This window comes from Thamnophis elegans, chromosome Z, assembly GCF_009769535.1.
Source record: "Thamnophis elegans isolate rThaEle1 chromosome Z, rThaEle1.pri, whole genome shotgun sequence".
Taxonomy (NCBI): Eukaryota; Metazoa; Chordata; class Lepidosauria; order Squamata; family Colubridae; genus Thamnophis; species Thamnophis elegans.
Window position 1 is genome coordinate 109,328,735 of NC_045558.1, and position 21,285 is coordinate 109,350,019.

Consider the following 21,285-nt stretch of genomic DNA (forward strand, 5'->3'; position numbering starts at 1 on the left):
GAATCTAATTCCCCAAAATTCCCCAAGCCAAAAATAGATGCAAAATAAACAAATCCATTGGTTTATTGGATTCTTTCCTCCTAGAATCAAAATGGGACAATTTAAAAAAATAATAGGATTGATTTTTAATTGAAAACAAGTAATAAACTACTTATTTTAATAAAATAATTTATCTCTTCATCAAATCTATATAATATATTTTCCAAACCATTAAGACTTTTCATGAGACTATGTCATTTTAATTTATCTGTATTTTATAATTTTGGACTTTTCTGTTGCTTTTACTGGTTTCTGCATTGCACGTTGTTTTTACAATATCGGCGGTTATATACATCATTTAAAATAAATAATTCAAAAACATTAATGTCTCCTTCATTTCCAAATATAGTTTTATAATCTACTACTAAATAAAGTAGAAGAATGTGGGTTAGACAGCATCATCACCAGATAGATTAATAACTGGCTGACCAACCGCACTCAATGTGTAGTCCTCAATGGAATTGCTTCTTCATGGAGGGAAATATGCAGTGGAGCACCCCAAGGCTCTTTTTTGGGCCAGTACTCTTCAACATCTTCATCAATGATTTGGATGAGTGAATAAATGGGGAATTCATCAAATTTGCAGATAACACCAAGCTGGCAGGAATAGCCAACACTCCAGAAGATAGGCTAAAGATACAGAAGGATCTTGACAAACTTGAACATTGGGAACTATCTAATAAAATGAAATTCAGTGGTGAAAAGAGTAAGGTTCTACATTTAGGCAACAAAAACGAAATGCACAGATACAATATAGGGGGTACCTTGCTCAGTAGTAGTAACTGTGAAAGGTATCTTGGAGTCCTAGTGGACAACCATTTAAATATGAGCCAGTAGTGTGCAGCAGCTGCCAAAAAAGCCAACACAGTTCTAGGCTACATAAACAGAGGGATAGAATCAAGATTATGTGAAGTGTTAATACCGCTTTATAATGCCTTGGTAAAGCCACACTTGGAATACTGCATTCAGTTTTGGTTACCACGATGTAGAAAAGATGTGGGGACTCTAGAAAGAGTGCAGAGAAGAGCAGCAAAGATGATTAGGGGGCTGGAGACTAAAACATATAAAGAACTGTTCCAGGAACTGGGTATGTCTAGTTTAAGAAAGAAGGACTAGGGGAGACATGATAGCAGTGTCCAATATCTCAGGGGTTGCCACAAAGAAGAGAGAGTCAAACTATTCTCCAAGGCACCTGAGAGTAGAACAAGAAGCAATGGGTGGAAACTAATCAAGGAGAGAAGCAACTCAGAACTGAGGAGAAATTTCCTGACAGTTAGAACAATTAATCAGTGGAACAGCTTGCTTCCAAAAGTTGTGAATGCCCCAAAACTGGAATTCTTTAAGAAGATGTTGCATAGCGATTTGTCTGAAATGGTAAAGAGTTTCTTGCCTAGACTGGGGATTGGACCAGAAGACCTTCAAGGTCCCTTCCAACTCTGCTATTGTATTATTCTATTAATGTATTTGGTAGTAGTTGCAACACAAATGTTGATCAGTAGCATTTGAACTTTTTTTGTGTCCCATTTAGCATTAACAATATTGTCTTCAGTATCTGCTAGGATGCTGACTCCCACAAAATGCTGTTACTATAATTTTACAATACAAGTAGAATTGATACTCATAATTTTGTTATGCTGTCTTGATTACTTCAAAGAGATGATGTCAAAGAGAAAGTTTGAAATCACTTCCTTGCTTTCCTGCCTTGATTTTTCATAGAACTAGGGACAATCCCTTTTAAGACACACACCAGTCCTCTTTCAGATTCAGATTTAATTTATGTCTAAATCTTCTATTTTTTAAAGTCAAATATAAATTATGGGGAAAATGTCTTAGAACACTGCAAAAAACAACAACAACAACAACAACAACAACAACTGAACTCCAAAATCCTATAGCTAAATATTGGCTGAAGTATTCTGGATATATTAACTTCCATTTTATAGTTTTATTATGAATAGCCTTATGTTGAAGGGAAAATTGCAAGATTCTCACTTAATGCTATAGATATGCATATACCTTTTCAGAAGATTAGCAAAAAGATTTATTTCAAATGATTCCATTTTAGGCAAACATGATATAAAGTATATGGGAATTTTCCACAGAGATTTATTTTTCCAGCATTGCTAGCAGAACAGCACTTCCGAAAATCAGAATATATTTGTATACACCTGAAATTAATTTCTTTATCTTCAGAATTTTGGGTGGGAAGGAGGTTATCTCCAACTATTCTTTAAATAAAGAACAAAAGAAACAAATGAAAAACAATTGACACATTTCATATTTTGAAAGTCTAAGATTACAATGTGGCCTCTGTGTGTTGACACATATATTCACTTAGAGTTTGGAGTTATATGTAATTTTTTTAACTGCATGCCCTATTCTCCTATTCTGAAATCAGATGTAGATCAAATGCAGGAAGGGTCTTTGTAGGTATGAAGTATTTCATGAAATCATAAATAATAATTTTAACTGATAAACACTTATTCTATCTTTCTTATTCAATGCAATAGACAATCCCATCAAGATCCCAAAGGATTGAGCTTCACCACCATAATTTCAAACTAAAATGAAAATCATAGAAGACTTATTTGTCTCATGAGAACTGATTCTATTCCTATATGTATTACTAATGTGTTCAGCACATCTCAGAAAAGATTCATGCTTTCATATAAAAAATCCTACATTTCTCAGTTATTTGTACTGTAGACTACATTATTCTGCAGGCTGGCTGTTACTCTTGCTGAAACATGGAAGATCAACAGTTTCTTCATGGTATTCTTCATTTTTAATATATTTCTGTGGGGAGGAAAGAGGAAAAAAGTCAGGATAGAATAATCCATTTTTAAAAAAAATAATATTGTCAAAGAACTGAAATGTATAAGAATTATTATTTTACCATGAATAATGTGTATTTTTAATTGTAGAAATTAATAAAAGAATCAGTTACTTGGAATATATAATGTTGTTGAAGGATTTTTTTCCTTTACTGTGATCATATTGTAAGTAGAGTAATGACAAATGATACTATAGCTGTTAATTATCACTGCAGTGCAATATTAATACCCACCAAGTTGGTAGAAGCTTGTTCCAAAAAGGAAGGAAGGGAAGGAGGGAGGGAAGGAAGGAAGGAAAGATCTATTTATTGTTTTTTTAGAATTTAAGAGATAAGAAGAGATTCTCTCAATTCCTTTTTTCAAGAATACCAACTAAAAGGTGTTATTGCTTTTATTTATTTATTAAATATATACACAACTCAACTTACCATAAAGTGACTCTGGACAATTTGCAAAATGATACAAAGATTACAAAAATTAGTAAGACTTCGATTCAGTCATTTAGTCACTAGTAACTATTCAAGACACAATGGATAAAATTTTATCAAGTTTTTCTGCCAGGAATAGTTTTTAAATAATTCTTATTAGCTCAAGCTTGAGCTGTGAACTATAGCATCTAGCTATTTTACCTGTTATTTTCTAGGATCTTCTAACAATGATCAATTATTGCATTATGTGTCCTAAATATTTCAGCTTCAGCAAGATTACTTCATTCAAGAGTGCCATACTGAAGTTGCATTCTATATTCTACCCACTATCATGCATTGTGTGTGTCATTAACAGCTCTACATTGACCCTAAGCCCTTTATAAGCTAATTCTTTTTTCTAGTTTTCACATTTTCTCTTTCCTACTTCAACTATAATTTACACACAGAGAGGGGGGGGAGGGAGGGAGGGAGGGAGGGAGAGAGAGAGAAAAAATCTTTTTGGTTTTATTAAATGGCATGTACTAGTTTGATGCTACTTTCCCTAGACTGATGAACTTCTGAAATACAGATATTTTTTTTGTTGTTTCAAACTTTCTATATATCATATCATTAGAACAAGTTAGTCAGCTCTCTACTTGTTCCTGTCAAAAATATCTGATAATCAAGAGAAAGGGAAAAAAAAGAAAAAGTACCAACCAAAAAAAAATCTTTAGGGAATTCTGTTGTTTATTACCATCCATTATAAACACTATTATTCATTTTTTTTCTTTTCTGCTTCACCCATCCACAAAAGAATTAATTCTTATTACATGATTACTATGTAACATTAAGAAAGTTGAGCAGAACATTATCAGCTGAAGTTATTATTCAATAGCCAATTGTGAAAACATGGGAAGTCTATAAAATCAATTAACATTTAATCTATAAAACAAGGGAATATTCATAGATACTTCAAAGGTTAAAAGTCAGGGAGCACTAGATTTTAAATCGTGATAGATGGTAACAACAGAGCCAAAAATATTGTTCATTTGCATTGCAGAGAAACTGGGAGAAAACTGTTTACATACTATGGTCTTTAAAAGTGTCAAATGTAAATATGAGGGGTTACAGGGAAAATATCTAGTTCTACAAATGTGCATGTTGAAAATATCTAGTTCTACAAACTGCATGTTGTGACATGCAGTTTCATCTCTTTCTTGTTCTCCCTTTTCACAATCTAGTAGAAGGCTGGGAAAGTAAAATACAGAATCAAGCAACTTGACTTTGCTTCTAAAAGTTGCAAATCTCCAGGTTTTTTTTTTACTAACTTTAATCCTTTTCCATAAATCAGATATTGCCCTGTGAGGTAGCAGAGGTAATTAATATCTATCAAGTCAATTCCTACTGAATATTTCTTAAAATGCTCAAAGATCTCTAAATATCAGTGAGATAACTTTTATAAGAGTCATGCTTATTTTTTTCCCCAATATATTCTTCCAGAATATCAGGTACATTTGTTTTTCATAACAATTTCTACAAAATTATTTGAAACCTATATTGGTTTGCATTTTCTTAAGTATTTCTTGGATCCCTTTAAAAAAATTAATAGTACAAAATTGGCCTTTTTCCATCTCGGTGTAACAAAGAATTATCTGATGTAATTTTGATGTATTTTAGATACATCTTAAGGCATTTTTGAAATTTCACATTTGAATTCATTAACAACTCTGACATAGGCATCACTTGACCTAATATTTTCTTTTTAACAAGAATTTTATTCCTTATTCCAGCATTTATCTCAATTTCCAAATTTCTTTTTTTCCCCTGAAATGATCTGTTGAAGGAGAATGATTTACCTTAGCTATTTTAGAATACAGTGTGTTGAAAATGTTCATGCAACTTAATTTATTTATCCTTGTTTATTACTAAAAGAATATGTATATTTTTCTAGTCCATGTATGATACGCCATGCACTAAAGAAATAACTAAAAGAATATCAGCTTCGCTTTATCTCTGGTTAGTTCCTTCTCTTAATATAAAGTCATTAATTAATTTCAAAATCATTTTGCCTCTCTTGAATTGCCTTCTTGTTTTCCCTTTTATTCTTTGGAATAGACTTATTTTGAAGAACAAACAAGTGCCTTTTGAAATGAAGATGATATTTCAGCAATATAGAAATATTTATTTTCACCAAGCTGAATGGTTACAATTGTATTTTTGAAAAACATGATAGGAATTCTAAATAAAATTTGATCTCCTTGGTCTCCTTGGCTTTCTGTTTTAAGTTCATCTTTAAAAAATGCTTTATTCTGACTTTCTGCTTTGGATTTCTTTGGACATTTAACATTTACACACAATATTTTTTATTTATTTATTTATTTATCAATTTGTATGGCTGTCTATTTTACAAAAATGATTCTGGATGACATGAAAATATTTATTATTAATCAATATTATATGATAAAACTCTTATCACAACATCAGTAGGTTGAAATATGTATGAACATACACAGTTAATAAAAGGCTCTAGCACTTTTTATAATTAATTGCAGAGTTATTTCTTTCTTCAATTACTGTTAGTGGTATGACTAAATCTTCAAGTTTAATTACAGAAGTGATTGTTTATTGAAACATGTATTCCACTGGATTCTCCCTTGAGCTAATTTCTAAGTTGACTTTGAATAAGATTTATGTTAAATATTAATAAATAATTAACAATAATGTTTTTATGAAAATGGCAACAAGATCCTGATTTCTTCTATGTTTGCCATTATTGATAATGTCTATGGATGGTGTTAAAATATTCCTTAAAAATAAAAACAAAATAAAGCCCAAGTGACACCAATACAGCATCAAATATGAAACTATAAAAAGTTAATTATAAAAGCACTATATGTCATTAATATTTATAAAATAATTTAAAAAATAGCCAGAAGTCTTCTAATGAATTATTCCATAAGCCTAAATATCAAACTGTTTTTTTTTTATGAATAGTAGTAATACTTCAGAAAATGTAATCACAGTGAACAGACCTTTTTCTGAAAACTGAGAGATTCTGGCGATTTCATTTGAGAGAAGATTATCTTTGAGCCAATGCCTAAAAATGAACTCTGTGTTTAATCTTAATTTAAAGATTGCAAGATTGTTTGAGATCCATAAAAGTTATAGTCTATTAAATTGCAGCTAGTATTACCAATGGTGATTTCTTTTATTTTATCAGGTGTAATGGACAACTTGAGAGATGGCAATCAGACTTCTTGGCCTAGAGAGTTTATATTAATGGGGATCTCAAATTACTGGGAGACAAACATTGCACTTTTTGTGACATTTGTCATTATTTACATGATGGCCATGATTGGCAACTTGCTCCTTGTACTTCTGGTCATAGTAGATTCTCACCTTCACAGCCCTATGTATTTCTTCCTCTCCAACTTCTCTGTCTTGGAGGCTTGTTATACTTCAACTGTGGTGCCCCAAATGCTGTCTCATCTCCTGTCTGAGGAAAGGATCATTCCTCTCATCCGCTGTGGTATACAACTCTACTTCTTCCTTTCATTTGGAATTACAGAATGTTTTCTTCTTAGTGTGATGTCATATGATCGTTATGTTGCCATTTGCCTTCCATTACACTATAGCCTCACAATAACCAAAAAGGTCTGTATTTCAATGGCAACTGTTTCTTGGGTGGGAGGTTTATTTTTTTCTGCCATAAATACTGCATTTACTTTGAACTTATCCTTTGGTATCCACAATAAGATTGATCATTTTCTCTGTGAAATGCCTGCCTTAGTGAAAATAGCTCATGGAGATGCATATCAAGCCAAAATGTGCATGTCTGTTTCATGTCTATTTACTTTGGTCTTGCCACTTCTATTAATTCTTATGTCATACACTCGCATTCTGTACTCCATCTTTGGCAAAGGTTCTCTCTCGCATAAAGCCATCTCCACATGCTCTTCTCACATGACAGTAGTTACACTTTTTTTTGGATCAGTCCTTTCAATATATATGCAGTCAAAATCCAGCACTTCAAAGGAATATGTGAAAATGGCATCTGTGTTTTATATCATCATTACTCCAGCACTCAACCCTCTCATATATAGTTTGCGAAATAAAGAGGTGACTCAGGCCCTGAAGAAATTAATGTATAAAGTTGGAGGTATTGATTGACAGTATGAAATGCGGATACCTAGAGGAATCTGTATTTCTCTAGGATGCCTCAGAACCATTTTTGATATAAAACTAATAAACAATATAAGTCTGGGACTTTCTCTTTCAGAAGAAAATATTGTAGATACTTTTCTAAAATAGTTTGAATAAAAATATGTGACAGTTCACAAAACAGTGTGACTTGGAGATATCAGAAAGTTCCAATTCCTGCCTTGTTCTTTCCTCCCAAGATCTTTGATTTCTTTTCTTTTTCTTTGTTTTCCCTCCCCACGAGTCAGTGATCATATTTCCAGTACTTAAATTACTTGGTTTTGTTAGAACACCTGTAGTGTCTACAGGAATAATTTTATATAAAAAATATAGAGTGGGTTATAGTCTGTAAACTCATATTATAGTGACATGTTGGCCTAATGGTGAACTCATCTCCCACTCAGAAGTTTGAGAGTTCAATCCTAAGTGGCAGCAGATATTTCTCTCCTGGAGCACAAAGAAAAAATATCGGCTGTGAACTCTGCATGGTGTCAGGAAGGGCATCTGGCCAGTAAATGCTCATCCAGTTATCTACCCTGAAATAAGGGATTATAGGGTTGTAAAAAGGGATTTTTAAGTGTATTACCTCATATAGTGATATCATTCATAGCATCCCAGCTGCCATTCTATATGTCTATATTTTAATTATGCATTTAAAATCAAAGATAAATTTGGATGGTACAAGAATTCTAGTAGGAGCCAAGGAAGAGTCCTTGCACAATGAAATTTGATAATTATTGATATTTTTTTCCTTTTTTGTATATAATATTCAATCTAATTAACATATGCAAGAGGAAGACCTATGCAAAAAGTTTATTGTGCTACAAAAATACAAGAAATGAAAAGCAAATAGCTTTCTGATGACAAATAAAAATTTAATGAGAAGTATTATTTCATATATATATTGAATTGAATTGAATTGAATTTATTATATTTCTATGCCGCCCTTTTCCCCGAAGGGGACTCAGGGCGGCTCACAACCCAAGTCAAAGGGGAAGGGTACAAATAAGAAATAAAAAGACAGACAAAACAATACCATAGTTTAAAAGCACACAACAACCATACCATTCGAGGGGGGGACAAGACTCATTAGCCCCAGGCCTGTCGGAATAGCCAGGTTTTAAGGGCTTTGCGGAAGGCCTGGAGGGTGGTGAGGGTTCAAATCTCCACGGGGAGCTCATTCCAAAGGGCCAGAGCAGCCACAGAGAAGGCCCTCCTCCGGGTGGTTGCCAGACGGCATTGGCCGGCGGATGGAATTCGGAGGAGGCCTAATCTGTGGGATCTAATCGGTCTATTGGAGGTGATCAGCAGCAGGCGGTCTCTCAAGTACCCAGGTCCAATACCATGAAGGGCTTTATAAGTGATGACTAGCGCCTTGAAGCGTATCCGAAGACCAATAGGCAGCCAGTGCAGCTCGCGGAGGATAGGTGTAATGTGGGTGAACCGAGGTGCACCCACAATCGCTCGCACAGCTGCATTCTGGACAAGCTGAAGTCTCCGAATGCTCTTCAAGGGCTGCCCCATTTTATATTGAATGTTTTAGTTGAAAAAAGAAATATATAAAACAACAAAAGTGGAAAGAAGAAAAAAGAAAAAAGGTTTAGGAAACAATGCAGGTAAAAGTAGAGAAAACAAAATGATTAAAGAAATGCCCTATGATTTTAATTACAGCAGCTTTAGTCAAAATTGATATCATCCCTCCTTAAAGCCTTAAGAAAATCAGTTATCCTTTAACATTAACAATTGAGAATACTTAATTGTAGAAGTGTAAATATGGGAAATGTTGAGGAAAGTAATCATGGAAAGTTAGAATTCTTCATTGTGGAAAATAAAATAATACAATAAACTGAATGCAGTAAGGTAACATAGGCAAAATTTCAAGAAAGTAGATAAAGACACAAAAGCAATGATGAGTTGGATTTAATGTGAAGTCAAGAAAAGAAACTTTTATATATTCTAGATAACTTATGTAGTGTTAAATACCAGCAATAAATCATCTTATAAAAATTTCTTTCAAATTATAAAGGTAAAGGTTCTCCTTGCACATATGTGCTAGTCATTCCCGACTCTAGGGGGCAGCTCATCTCTGTTTCAAAGCCAAAGAGCCAGCATTGTCTGAAGATATCTCCGTGGTCATGTGGCCAGTGTGATTAAATGCTGAAGGTGCACGGAGCACTGTTACCTTCCTACCAAGATGATCCCTATTTTTCTACTTGCATTTTTACGTGCTTTCAAACTGCTAAGTTGGCAGATGCTGGGACAAGTAATGGGAGCTCACTCTGTTATGCGGGACTAGGGATTCACCTTTCTGATGAGCAAGCTCAGCATCTTAGCCACTGAGCTGTTTAGTGTAAATTTTAAACCTTTCATCCACATATTTTCCCATTGTTCAAGCATCACATTTTTCTCCAAATCCCTTGCCCACTGAATCATACAATGTTTTACATGTTCACGTTCCAAATTTAATTTCAATAACATTTCATAAATCTTAGCAATATGTTAATCATTACCATACAGTAAGATTTCCAATTCATTTTTAGCAAAGTCAAACGCCTAAATCTTTTCATCTAATTTAAATAAGTCTTTCAATTGTTGATATGTAAACCAATGGCAAATATAACCTTCTGATTCAAGTTCTTCCCTTGGCTTTAGTGTAGGGTCACCACAGTTGAAAGATAATATTTTACATATGTCCACCAGTCTTTTCTAAATGGTCATCACCATTTCTTTTCTTTAAAAAAAGCTTCCTGGGGGGACACCCAAAAAGACAACTTCATAGAGAACTTTGTTTTATATTTATTCCAAACTCTTAGTATGTCACGTCTAGAAAAGTAATGATTAAAATCAACATAACTTTAACTTTATCATATCATAAATGCCCGGCCACCCAAATCTTAATTTGTGACCCTCTAATTCAAGTAGCCTCTTTTTTCTGGAATTTCACCCACCCTTTCAACCAGGCCAGACAGCATGCATCAACATACAATTTCTGGTCTGGTAAACTCAACCCCCTTCTTTCATTAGCATCTTGCAGAAGTTTGTATCTAATTCTTGTTTTTTTTTTCCTTTGTCATATTAAACTTAGAAATATCTCTCTGCCATTGTTTGAATGAATTATTGGTACCAATTATTGGTAGTGTCTAGAATTAAAAAAAATCTTTAGTAAAATATTCATCTTACTTATAGATATTCTACTCAATAGTGATAGATGTGGCTTGTCCCATCTTTCTAAGTCCTGTTTAATATCCCTCCAAACAGGGAAACATTATTGTCAAATAGTTTTATATTTGTATTTGTCAACATAACCTCTGCACATTTCACCTTTTTCTTAACCCTAAAACCCATTTTAGTCAATATGTCACTGTCCTGAGGTGACTTATTCTTGATCAGCATTGTTATTTTTTGTTTGTTTATTTTAAAATCAGCTAAAAGCCCAAACTCATTTAAGGACGGCAACGCTGACGCTGACGGTCAGCGTTTTTTTTCTCTCTTTACCATCCTGCATGCTTGGATGTTCCTGGTGCTGCCCGTCCGACCTAGTGAGCCCCCTGATGAGATAAGGCTTCGTTGTGCATCTTGGCAGCCGTCTCCTGAGCAGCAGAGCGGCAGTAGTTGAAACTGGAAGGAAAGCGTGGAGGGAAGATGGCGACTTCAAACAGCTGATCCGCAGTACTTTTACATCTCGGACGCCTCTTCCCTAGCCAGCCTGCTTGAACTTGTTCGCGCTGAAGGACTGGTGAGCCCTGACGAGCCCTAGTGACTGGTGAGCCTGGAGGGTTTTAATTTTAATCAACTTCTCCTTAAAGAAGGAAGCGTTGGAAGCTTATTGAGACCTTAAGCTTTGGCTGTGCTTACTGCCGCCTCAGGCGCCCCCCCCCCTTGGTTCTATCTTGCTCACCTTGCTATTCGCTATCTGCCCCTACGGCTTTAGAAAAGACCTGGCCGTTTCGACTGACTGGTGTGCTTGCTAGGGTGGGGAAGAGGACGACCCTCTAAACCCCCTGAACTGAGCCCTGTGTCACTGCGGCCTTCTCCGGACATTGTCCTTTGCCTCCCGCTCTAGCCACTAGGGGAGTAGGATTGTGGCTGAGTTGGTGTGAGAGTAATGGGGGATGGCGACTATGGTGGCAGAGACTGGGCTCCAAAAACATCAGCACTTCCCTCCTCCTCTGCTAAAGTGGCTCAGGCTAGTCCCAAACCTTGGCCCCCTGGATTGGGGCACTTACTCATCGTTAAGACTGCCATCGTTAAAACTGCCATCTATGAATCACTGGACTTTCTACTTTTTACATCTTGCCCTGCCTGCAGACGGCCGCCTTGTATATCATCCATTTCTGATCGGGCGGCCAAGGACGTTTCCCCAGGACATAGGAGGGGAGAGAAACGGAGTACCTCTCCCCCCCCCTTTTCATATTGTCACACATCTAATTGCGCAATTTTTTAAATAGTATGAGGAGTGTACGAGATTGGTTGTGATTGAATGAATGGCCCACTTTTACTATCATATTGTTGTAAATTTTTGTGTTTTTTAACTTTTACGTGGGGACTGTTTGGGGGAGTGCATGGGTATGTATGATTCGGAGGACCTGCCGGGAGATGCGGGGGCCATGGGGGTGGTTGAGGGGACCAGAGACACGGGAGAGGGTCGGGGTATTACGGTCGTAACAGGGAGGGGCAGATATGGCGGGGACTTTAGGGCTGGCCATTACCGGGGAAGGAGGGTTCGCTACATCACAGAGATCCCTCCTTCCGGCCCTATGAGTCCCACTCCGAGACCAGATGGCGCAAGTAGTCAGGACCCTGGACTCAGGCTGCTGTCGCTAAATGCCAGGTCTGTGGTACATAAAGCTCCTCTCGTCCGGGACTTAATTTTAGACGAGAGGGCAGACCTGGCATGTATTACTGAGACCTGGCTGGGCCCAGAGGGAGGAGTTCCCCTTGTAGAGCTGTGCCCAGAAGGATTTCAGGTGCTGCACCAGCCGAGAGCCCAGGGAAGGGGTGGGGGTGTGGCCGTTGTAATCCGGGAGTCGTTAGTTCCTCGTAGGGTCCCTGCTCCGGAGCTCATCGGGTGTGAGTCCCTGCTGATAAAGTTGGACCTCAAGGGTCAAGTGGGTCTGCTGTTAACGTACCTGCCTCCCAACAGCGTTGCAGCAGCCCTCCCCTCGCTCCTCGAGTCGGTAGCCGAGCTGGCAATTGAGTTCCCTAGGTTGATGGTACTAGGGGACTTTAATTTGCCTTCGCTCGGTGAAAACTCTGATGGGGCGCAGGAGTTCATGGCTTCCATGACAGCCATGGGCTTGACCCAAGTAATTCGGGGCCCAACTCATTCGGCGGGTCACATGCTCGACCTCGTATTCCTCTCGGAGCAGTGGATTTGTGATCTTGGTCTGAGGGGTAACGACATCATACCCCTGTCGTGGTCAGACCATTACCTACTGAGGCTCGACTTCCGGAGACCAAACCCCCACTGTAGGGAGGAGGAACCGACCAGGTGGTTCCGCCCCAGGCGACTTATGGAACCGTTAAGGTTCCAGACAGAGCTTGGGGTTATTCCCGATACTTTCGCCCACAGTCCGGTAGAGACTCTGGTTGCTGCCTGGCACTCAGCAGCATCGGAGGCCCTCGACCGGATTGCGCCACTACGGCCCCTCCGAGGCGGCGGATCCCGGAGACCCCCTTGGTTCACCGAGGAACTCCGGGAGATGAAGCGCCGGAGGAGATGCCTAGAGCACCGATGGAGGTCCGATAAGTCCGAATCGAACCGAGCAATGGTAACCACCTGCACCAAGGAGTACACCAGGGCACTTAGGGCAGCGAAAAGATCTCACATAGCCACCTTGGTTGCGTCCGCTGAGTCCCGCCCAGCCGCCCTGTTTAAGATAACCCGCTCCCTATTAAATAAAAGGGAAGCGGGGGAACCCCTGCAGGGCAGAGCTGAGGATTATGCCCAATTCTTAGCGGACAAAATTGCTCGGTTTCGGTCGGACTTGGACTCCATCCCCGCAGTTCCAGCCGAGGCACAAGAGGATCAGGTAGAACATCTCTGGGTTGAGTTTCAAGATGTTACCCCCGGGGATGTGGACAAGGCCATGAGGGCTGTAAGTGCCTCCACCTGCGTACTGGACCCGTGTCCCTCATGGCTGGTTACTAACAGCAGTGAGGTGACACGAGGCTGGATCCAGGCGGTTGTGACCGCCTCTCTTCGGGAGGGGAACTTCCCCGCCGCACTGAAAGCGGCGGTGGTGAGACCCCTCCTAAAAAAGCCATCTTTGGATCCAGCTGTTCTTAATAACTATCGCCCAGTCTCCAACCTTCCCTTTCTTGGGAAGGTTGTTGAGAAGGTGGTGGCCTTTCAGCTCCAACGGTCCTTGGATGAAGCTAACTATCTCGACCCCTTCCAGTCAGGCTTCAGACCCGGTTACAGCACGGAAACCGCTTTGGTCGCATTGACCGATGATCTCTGGAGAGCCAGAGATGGAGGATACTCCTCCATCCTGGTCCTCCTTGACCTCTCAGCGGCTTTCGATACCATCGACCATGGTATCCTTCTGCGACGACTGCGGGAGGTGGGAGTGGGAGGCACCGTGTTGCGGTGGTTCTCCTCCTACCTCTCGGACAGGTCGCAGTCGGTGTTAGTGGGGAGGCATAGATCGTCCCCTAGGCCCCTAACTTATGGGGTGCCTCAGGGCTCGGTCTTATCCCCCCTACTATTTAACATCTACATGAAACCGCTGGGAGAGATCATCCGCAGGCACGGGATCAGATACCATCAATATGCGGACGATACTCAACTGTATCTGTCCGCCCCGTGCCAACTCAATGAAGCGGCAGACGTGATGAACCGAGGCCTTGAAGCCGTTATGGACTGGATGAGGGTTAACAAGCTTGTGCTCAACCCAGAAAAGACCGAGTGGCTGTTGTGCTTCCCTCCCAAAGATTCGATCAATATTCCATCACTCAGGCTGGGGGGTCAAATTTTATACCCCTCAGAGAGGGTTCGCAACTTGGGAGTCCTCCTGGACCCACAGCTATCATTTGACCACCACTTAACGGCTGTGACCAGGGGGGCATTCGCCCAGGTTCGCCTGGTGCGCCAGTTGCGACCCTACCTGAATCGGGAGGCTCTCACAACAGTCACCCGGGCCCTCGTGACCTCTAGGCTGGAATACTGCAATGTGCTCTACATGGGGCTGCCCTTGAAGAGCATCCGGCGACTTCAGCTAGTACAGAACGCGGCCGCGCGAGTGATTGTGGGTGCACCTCGGTTCACCCGCATAACACCTATCCTCCGCGAGCTGCGCTGGCTACCTGTCGATCTCCGGATGCGCTTCAAGGTGCTATTAGTCACCCATAAAGCCCTGCATGGTAGTGGATCTGGATACTTGAGAGACCGCCTTCTGCCAATTACATCCCTGCGACCAATAAGATCACATAGATTAGGCCTCCTCCGTATTCCATCGGCCAGCCAGTGTCGGCTGGCAACTACAAGGAGGAGGGCCTTCTCAGTAGTAGCCCCGACCCTTTGGAATGAGCTCCCCGTGGAGATTCGTACCCTCTCCACCGTCCAGGCCTTCCGCACAGCCCTTAAGAACTGGCTAGCCCGTCAGGCCTGGGGACAAGGATAGTTGCCCCTCCCGAATGATGAATGTATGTTGTTTACTATTTTATTATATGTCTATATGTTAACGTCTGTATTCCCCCTCCCCGATTTTATGTGAGCCGCCCTCAGTCCCCTCAGGGAAAAGGGCGGCCTACAAATATTAATAAAATCTATTAAAAAAAAATCTATAAATTTCCTCATCAGATATTCTATATTATTTTTGGGTCTTGCAGGAATATAAGCAGATCACCAGCAAATTTCCTCAATTTATAAACTTCTTTTTTGTTTGTACCCCTTATTTTGTCATCTAATACCTCTATTCAAAACTTCCACTATCAAGATGAACAGCAGAGGAGACAAGGGGCATCATTGTCTTGCACCCTTTGAGTTTCACATGAATTAGTTAAATTACCATTAATGACAATTGTTTCTATGACATGTAGACTACTTTGATTCAAAGTATGACTCAAATAAAGTTCTCTCTAAAGTCAATTTCTTTCAATACTTTGAACATAAAAGCCCAAATTAAGTTGTCAAAGGTCTTTTCTGTATCTAGTAATATTAAGGCTGCCCGTTTCTCATTATGATATTGTAAATATTGAATAATATTAAAAATATTATATCTTACAAATCTAGTTATTTATATTTATTAATTGGTTTGTTGATTAATGGTTCAAGATCATCACAAAAATTAAAAACATAATACACTATAAATACATGCACAAATTACAATACATACATATATAAAAGGAGAGGTGTTGGACTAGAAGACCTCCAAAGTTTTTTTATAGCCTTTTTAAAAGCCCAGTGTATTGTGATCAAAGCTAATATCCTTGCTTTGAGGGATAGCTTTTAACACATTTTTAAGAAAATTACACCACAATAAAGATGCAAAGCCAAAGTAGAAAAAAATACTAATAAAGCATCAGGGATTTTTTAGTGCTGTTTTTGCCATTTCCCTTATATTGTTCCCCCAACCATAAACTGCAGTTTTAATATTTATAGTCCATATTGAACATTGAAGGTTACTGTTAATATCTCTTTTTTAAAGTTAGTGTAAAAAGTCTTCCTACAATCCATATCCCAATTTTCCAAATTTTCCTTGCCGTGTAATGTTTTATGTAAAAGAACAACTTCTGCTTATATTTTATTAGATTTCTACTGTGATATATACTGTTATTTTTGCCCTATGTGTATTCTCCAATTTTAACTTACCCAAGTTGTTTGGATTGACAACTTTTTTTATTATACCCGTTAACATGCATTTTTGTCAACCATGACATTTTCCATTTGGAATTATAACTAATAAAATATCTGTGGTCTCCTTGTATATACAGTATATTAAAGTATATTACATTTGAGTTCATTTTCTCCTTGCTAGAAGTTGTGTAAATTTTTTACCTGATTATGCTGCAGAACTTCTACTGGAAAACGTGTTTGGCAATATATAGGGAGTATTATTTCTTGGAAGTTAAATAAGATAACAAAGGATCCAAGTTTGTGTTAAGAATTTAAAGGAAAGGCTATTTGTTATGTCCATTTTTCTACAGTATTTTTCTAAATGAGGGAATAATTGTATATGTTCCTAAACAGGTGAGTCACCAGGATTTGAATTTGACACAAGCTAAATTTGACTTGATTGTTTTACTCTGTTTTCTTGAAAATAAGACCTCCTCAGATAATAAGCCCAATTGGGCTTTTGAGTGCAAAATAAATAAACCCTTCCCCAAAAGTAAGCCCTCCCTGAAAATACTGCAATACAGCAGCAGCCATGAGGTCACACGCTCGCCACCTCCTGCACATCAAAAATAATAAGAGCTTCCCCAAAATAAGGCCAAGTGCATATTTCAGGAATTGAAATATACTACAAGACAGGGTCTTATTTTCAGGGAAACATGGTATGTTTATGAAAGTGTATAGGTTCTTTTCAGACTCCTGGAGTAAGGCAGTTTCTGTACATCCAATCTACAAAAGTGAATAAGATTTGGCAGGTTTACATATTTCTTTATGTAATTTTCAAATTTTCACATTAAACAGTTGAATTATATTAGTAGGATAACTAAAACGTTAGGCATTATTTCTATAATGATTACTTCTAATTTGAGATCTTTTATATTTAAGTGAACTGTTCATTCCTCTTCATTGCAGGAATTTTCTAAAAGAATGTTATGACTCTTGGACTCACATGATACAAACTCACAGCTACTTCAGATTGTACAATACATGTAAAAAGTCAATCCAGTGGTGTCCTTTCCCAGAGTCTCATAAAGGCACCTTTCACTTCTTTATTCCTCAAACTGTATATGACTGGGTTTAAAGCAGGGCTAATGATTGTATGAAAAAGGGAGAGGTATTTGTCTGTATTTGGAGAAGAAGTGGAATTGGGTTTCATATACTTAATACAAGCAGAACCAAAGAATAAGGTCACAACCATGAGATGTGAGGAGCAAGTGGAGAAAGTCTTTTTCCGGCCCTCAGAGGATGAGATCTTTGAAATGGCAGCAATGATTCCAGAGTAAGACATTAAAATCAGAAGAAAAGGAAAAGTTGCAAAAATCACCACAACTACAAAATCAGTTATTTCAATTCTAAACGTATTCCCACAAGCCAATTTCAATAATGGAGGAATGTCACAAAAATAATGATTGATAATATTAGAATTGCAAAAAGGCATTGTGAATACCATAGTTGTATGGCTAAAAGACATGAGAAATCCACTCAACCAAGAGGCTACAACTAAGTTAGTATAAACTTTTTGCCCCATTAGGACAGAGTAGTGCAGAGGCTTGCAAATGGCAACATAACGATCATAAGCCATTGAGGCCAAGAGGAAACATTCTGTTCCACCCAAAAACAATGCAAAATAATTCTGCAGAGCACAACCCATAAAAGAAATGGATTTATTTCCTGAGCAGAAATTGTGAAGCATCTTGGGGACAATAGCTGATGTGAAACATACCTCAAGGAAGGATAGATTCCTTAGAAAAAAATACATGGGTGTTTGCAGGGTTTGGTCAACCAATGTAAGGAGAATGATTAGAAGATTTCCAGTCAAAGCATTGATGTAGATTCCTAAAAGAATAGAGAAAAGTATGCTTTGTATATGGTATTCTTCAGAAAGACCCAAAAGTATGAATTTGTTTGGTGATGTGTTGTTTTGTAGAACATTTTCTTTCTTTATATGCATCCTAGAAAAAAAGCAACTATATGTTAATTTAATAAATTAAAATTTTATTTTATTCAATTCAGTTATGGGTGAAATCATACTCAGGCTTAGTAATATTAAAAATTGGGACTTGGGCTAAATCTATCTATCAAGGCAACTTCTGCTTATTAGCGGATAAACTACTCATGCATGTACTATATGCAAATAAAAAAAAATCATTGTTATGACAAGACCACTTCTGTTTTCTCAAATTAAAGTGTTCATTCTGATGAAACATTCATTCAACATCCAGTGTAAATCAACTTAAGAAGAGTTACAAGAGTCCAGTAGAAAAAGAAGTTGCTTGCATTTCTCTAAAATTTTATCTTGGATACAAAACCCTTTTTTAAAAACAAATGTCGCAAATGCCTTAATCTCATAACATTAACTACTCTCAGCCTTTGACAACATAGTGAACACAATGTTTTGTATTTTTTTCTATATTTTATCCCTAATTATAAAAATATTTATTTTTGTCTAATTTTTGCTTTATTTTTTATGTTAGTAAGCCTTTCTTTAGAAAATTGTAGTTATTCTATTTCAGAGCAATATGTTTTAACAACAATCAGAACAGAGCAAAATATACAATGCCTTAAGAACTAGAAGGTTCAAGAATTTTTAAACAAAATTTAGTCTATTACAGATATTTCCAGGTTTCTAGAGAAATGTAAGTATAAAGTTTAAATTATAAAAAGGATAATGAGAAACCAGAATACTGATACAGGAAAATCCAATGAAAATGATTTTTCAACCTAATTTCATGCTTCTACTGTTTGGAATGTTTCTTTCAACAGAAGAATCATTTGTATTGGATACCTACATAGTTTTTAGGGAAAAAAAATATGGTTCAGCTATTTTGGGGAGTGGTACTCAAAGAACACCATTATTTTACCTATTTGCATATATATCTTACATCACGGGTGTCAAACTTGCTGCATCACATTGCCATCATGTGATGTATTGCGATGTTTTCCCCCTTCATTAGACTGAGATGGAAATGGCCTGTGCATGATACATTTGGCTGGTGAGCTGCCAGTTTGACATCCCTGTCTTACAAGATCTCTTCTCATATATTTAATATATAATGTTATTCCTTGTTTTATGGTTGTTGTTTTTTTCCCCTTTCCATATCAACTGTTTTGGAACTAATAGGAAGTGAAAAGGAAAAAAAACCTGTGTGGAAGGTGATTCATCAAATAGGAGTTCATATTCTATTGTAATTCCAAAAAGTATTTTAGTATCAGAAATCCTATTATTTTCTTTTTGTTAAGCAAAATGATATAAATATCAATATTATAATTGTGTAAAACAGGGGACTAAGAATTCTACATCCCCCAATCTCAGATATAACAAAACTAGCTGTGTGGCTAGTGACAATCACAATCTCTCAACTGAAACCATTGTTACGATTGTCATTTTGGAGAAAATAGATGAGCAAATTATATATGCAAGTCATATATAAAAATGGCAAAATGAAATAATAGTAATGATGCCACCACAAAAATGACATGACAAAGTAGCAACAATGGTGCATTGGAATATCTGCTTGAAATACCATTTGCCTGCAAGCATAAACTAGTCAAACCAGAAAACAGACAAAATAATAGAAAATGAAGAAATTTGGGGTGTTAGAATTTAAATAGTTCACCATCTCCCACATGACATCCCAGACTTAACTATTGTCAATTTAAAAAGACAAAACAGTCTGGATAGTAGATGTTGGAGAAGAAGAAGAGAAGAGAAAGAATTGGGAGGTGAGGGATCACAAAATACAAAGATGTACAATAGAACTAGAACAACCATATCAAAAGAAAGCAAAGCAAATACTAGTAGAAATAGATGGCTTGGGTGCAATCCCCAAAACTGGAGCACTATAGACTACCATTGGCATTGGCGAATAAACATTGCAAAAGTCAATTGCAGTCAATTGCAAAAAGGCAACTTTACTTGGAACAGCTTACATCCTGCAGTGATACATTTAATATGATCAAATAACAATATCTGCCTATCATAAATTCTTAGAAAGATTGCAATAAGTTGATAAAAAATACCAAATTCAGTCTAAACATCTAGCTTGTGAAAAATAATAATAATATCAAACATTAGGATGAAACTTTCTTTTTTTCTACATTAGTGATGCTCATGACATCCTTAAAGAAAGAATCTGCATTTGCTAAATATATGAAAAAGTTCATCTTTCCCCAGAGAAACCTCAGGAAATTTTCTATTTAGTTTTTTTCATATGTGAATGCTAAACTTCAACAGATAATTTGTACAGATAAACTCTAATTTTCTTTTTGGAAACTCAGCTCCTACGTCTTTGAAGGAGTTGTGCAAAACAATAATCTGAAAAGATCATTCTAATAATATGAATCAGATACCAGTTCCACTTAGAATGATCAATTAGAACATTATGCCATTATCTATATGATATTGGAATTCACTTAATTAAGTGAAAAGTCCTCCTTAAGTCATTGACACTTATTTCAATGTAGACTTGCACAGGATTGCACTAAAGCCTTAATTTCTTTCAGTCTTCAGGTTTGTATCTTCTTTTGTTGTTTTGTTATCCACTTCCATTCCATAAATGATTTGAATTCCATGTAAGTCTCAAAGCACTGCATAACCAGTTGCCCTTGTCAACTTCAGATCTTCTCACCTATTTCAAATTTGTGTCATACTTATTCCCATAATTTCTGTAGTTTAGAAATAGTGTCTCAATACATTCTTTTCACAATGTGAGTAACCAAATAATTGAATGCAAGGTAATTAAATTGCTAAATTAACTTTCCTTTGGAGTGACAAACTCTTAAATTTCTCTTTCAGTGAAACAATTGAAGGAAAGAGTTCTGATACTTTCTACCTCCTTAAGCAGCTTTTAATTCTGTATTTGTGTGAATTTCTGGTATGCCTTCTTAAACACTTCTCCCTCCCCCTCCATTGGCTGCGATAGTTAGTTATGTTAGAAAAATATAATTTATTACAAAATAATCAACAAAT

General features: G+C 37.3%; 2 protein-coding genes across 2 annotated transcripts; one reads left to right on the forward strand and one right to left on the reverse strand.

Moving 5' to 3' along the window:
• Window positions 1–6,505: 6,505 nt before the first annotated feature.
• LOC116521307 (olfactory receptor 2D2-like) lies at window positions 6,506–7,450 on the forward strand. Its single transcript, XM_032235992.1, has one exon. The coding sequence runs from the start codon at window positions 6,506–6,508 to the stop codon at window positions 7,448–7,450; it is 945 nt and encodes a 314-aa protein (XP_032091883.1).
• Window positions 7,451–17,313: 9,863 nt separating this feature from the next.
• On the reverse strand, window positions 17,314–18,267 carry LOC116521308 (olfactory receptor 10A2-like). Its single transcript, XM_032235993.1, has one exon. It carries the CDS (start codon window positions 18,265–18,267, stop codon window positions 17,314–17,316), a length of 954 nt encoding a protein of 317 aa, XP_032091884.1.
• Between the last annotated feature and the right edge of the window lie 3,018 nt (window positions 18,268–21,285).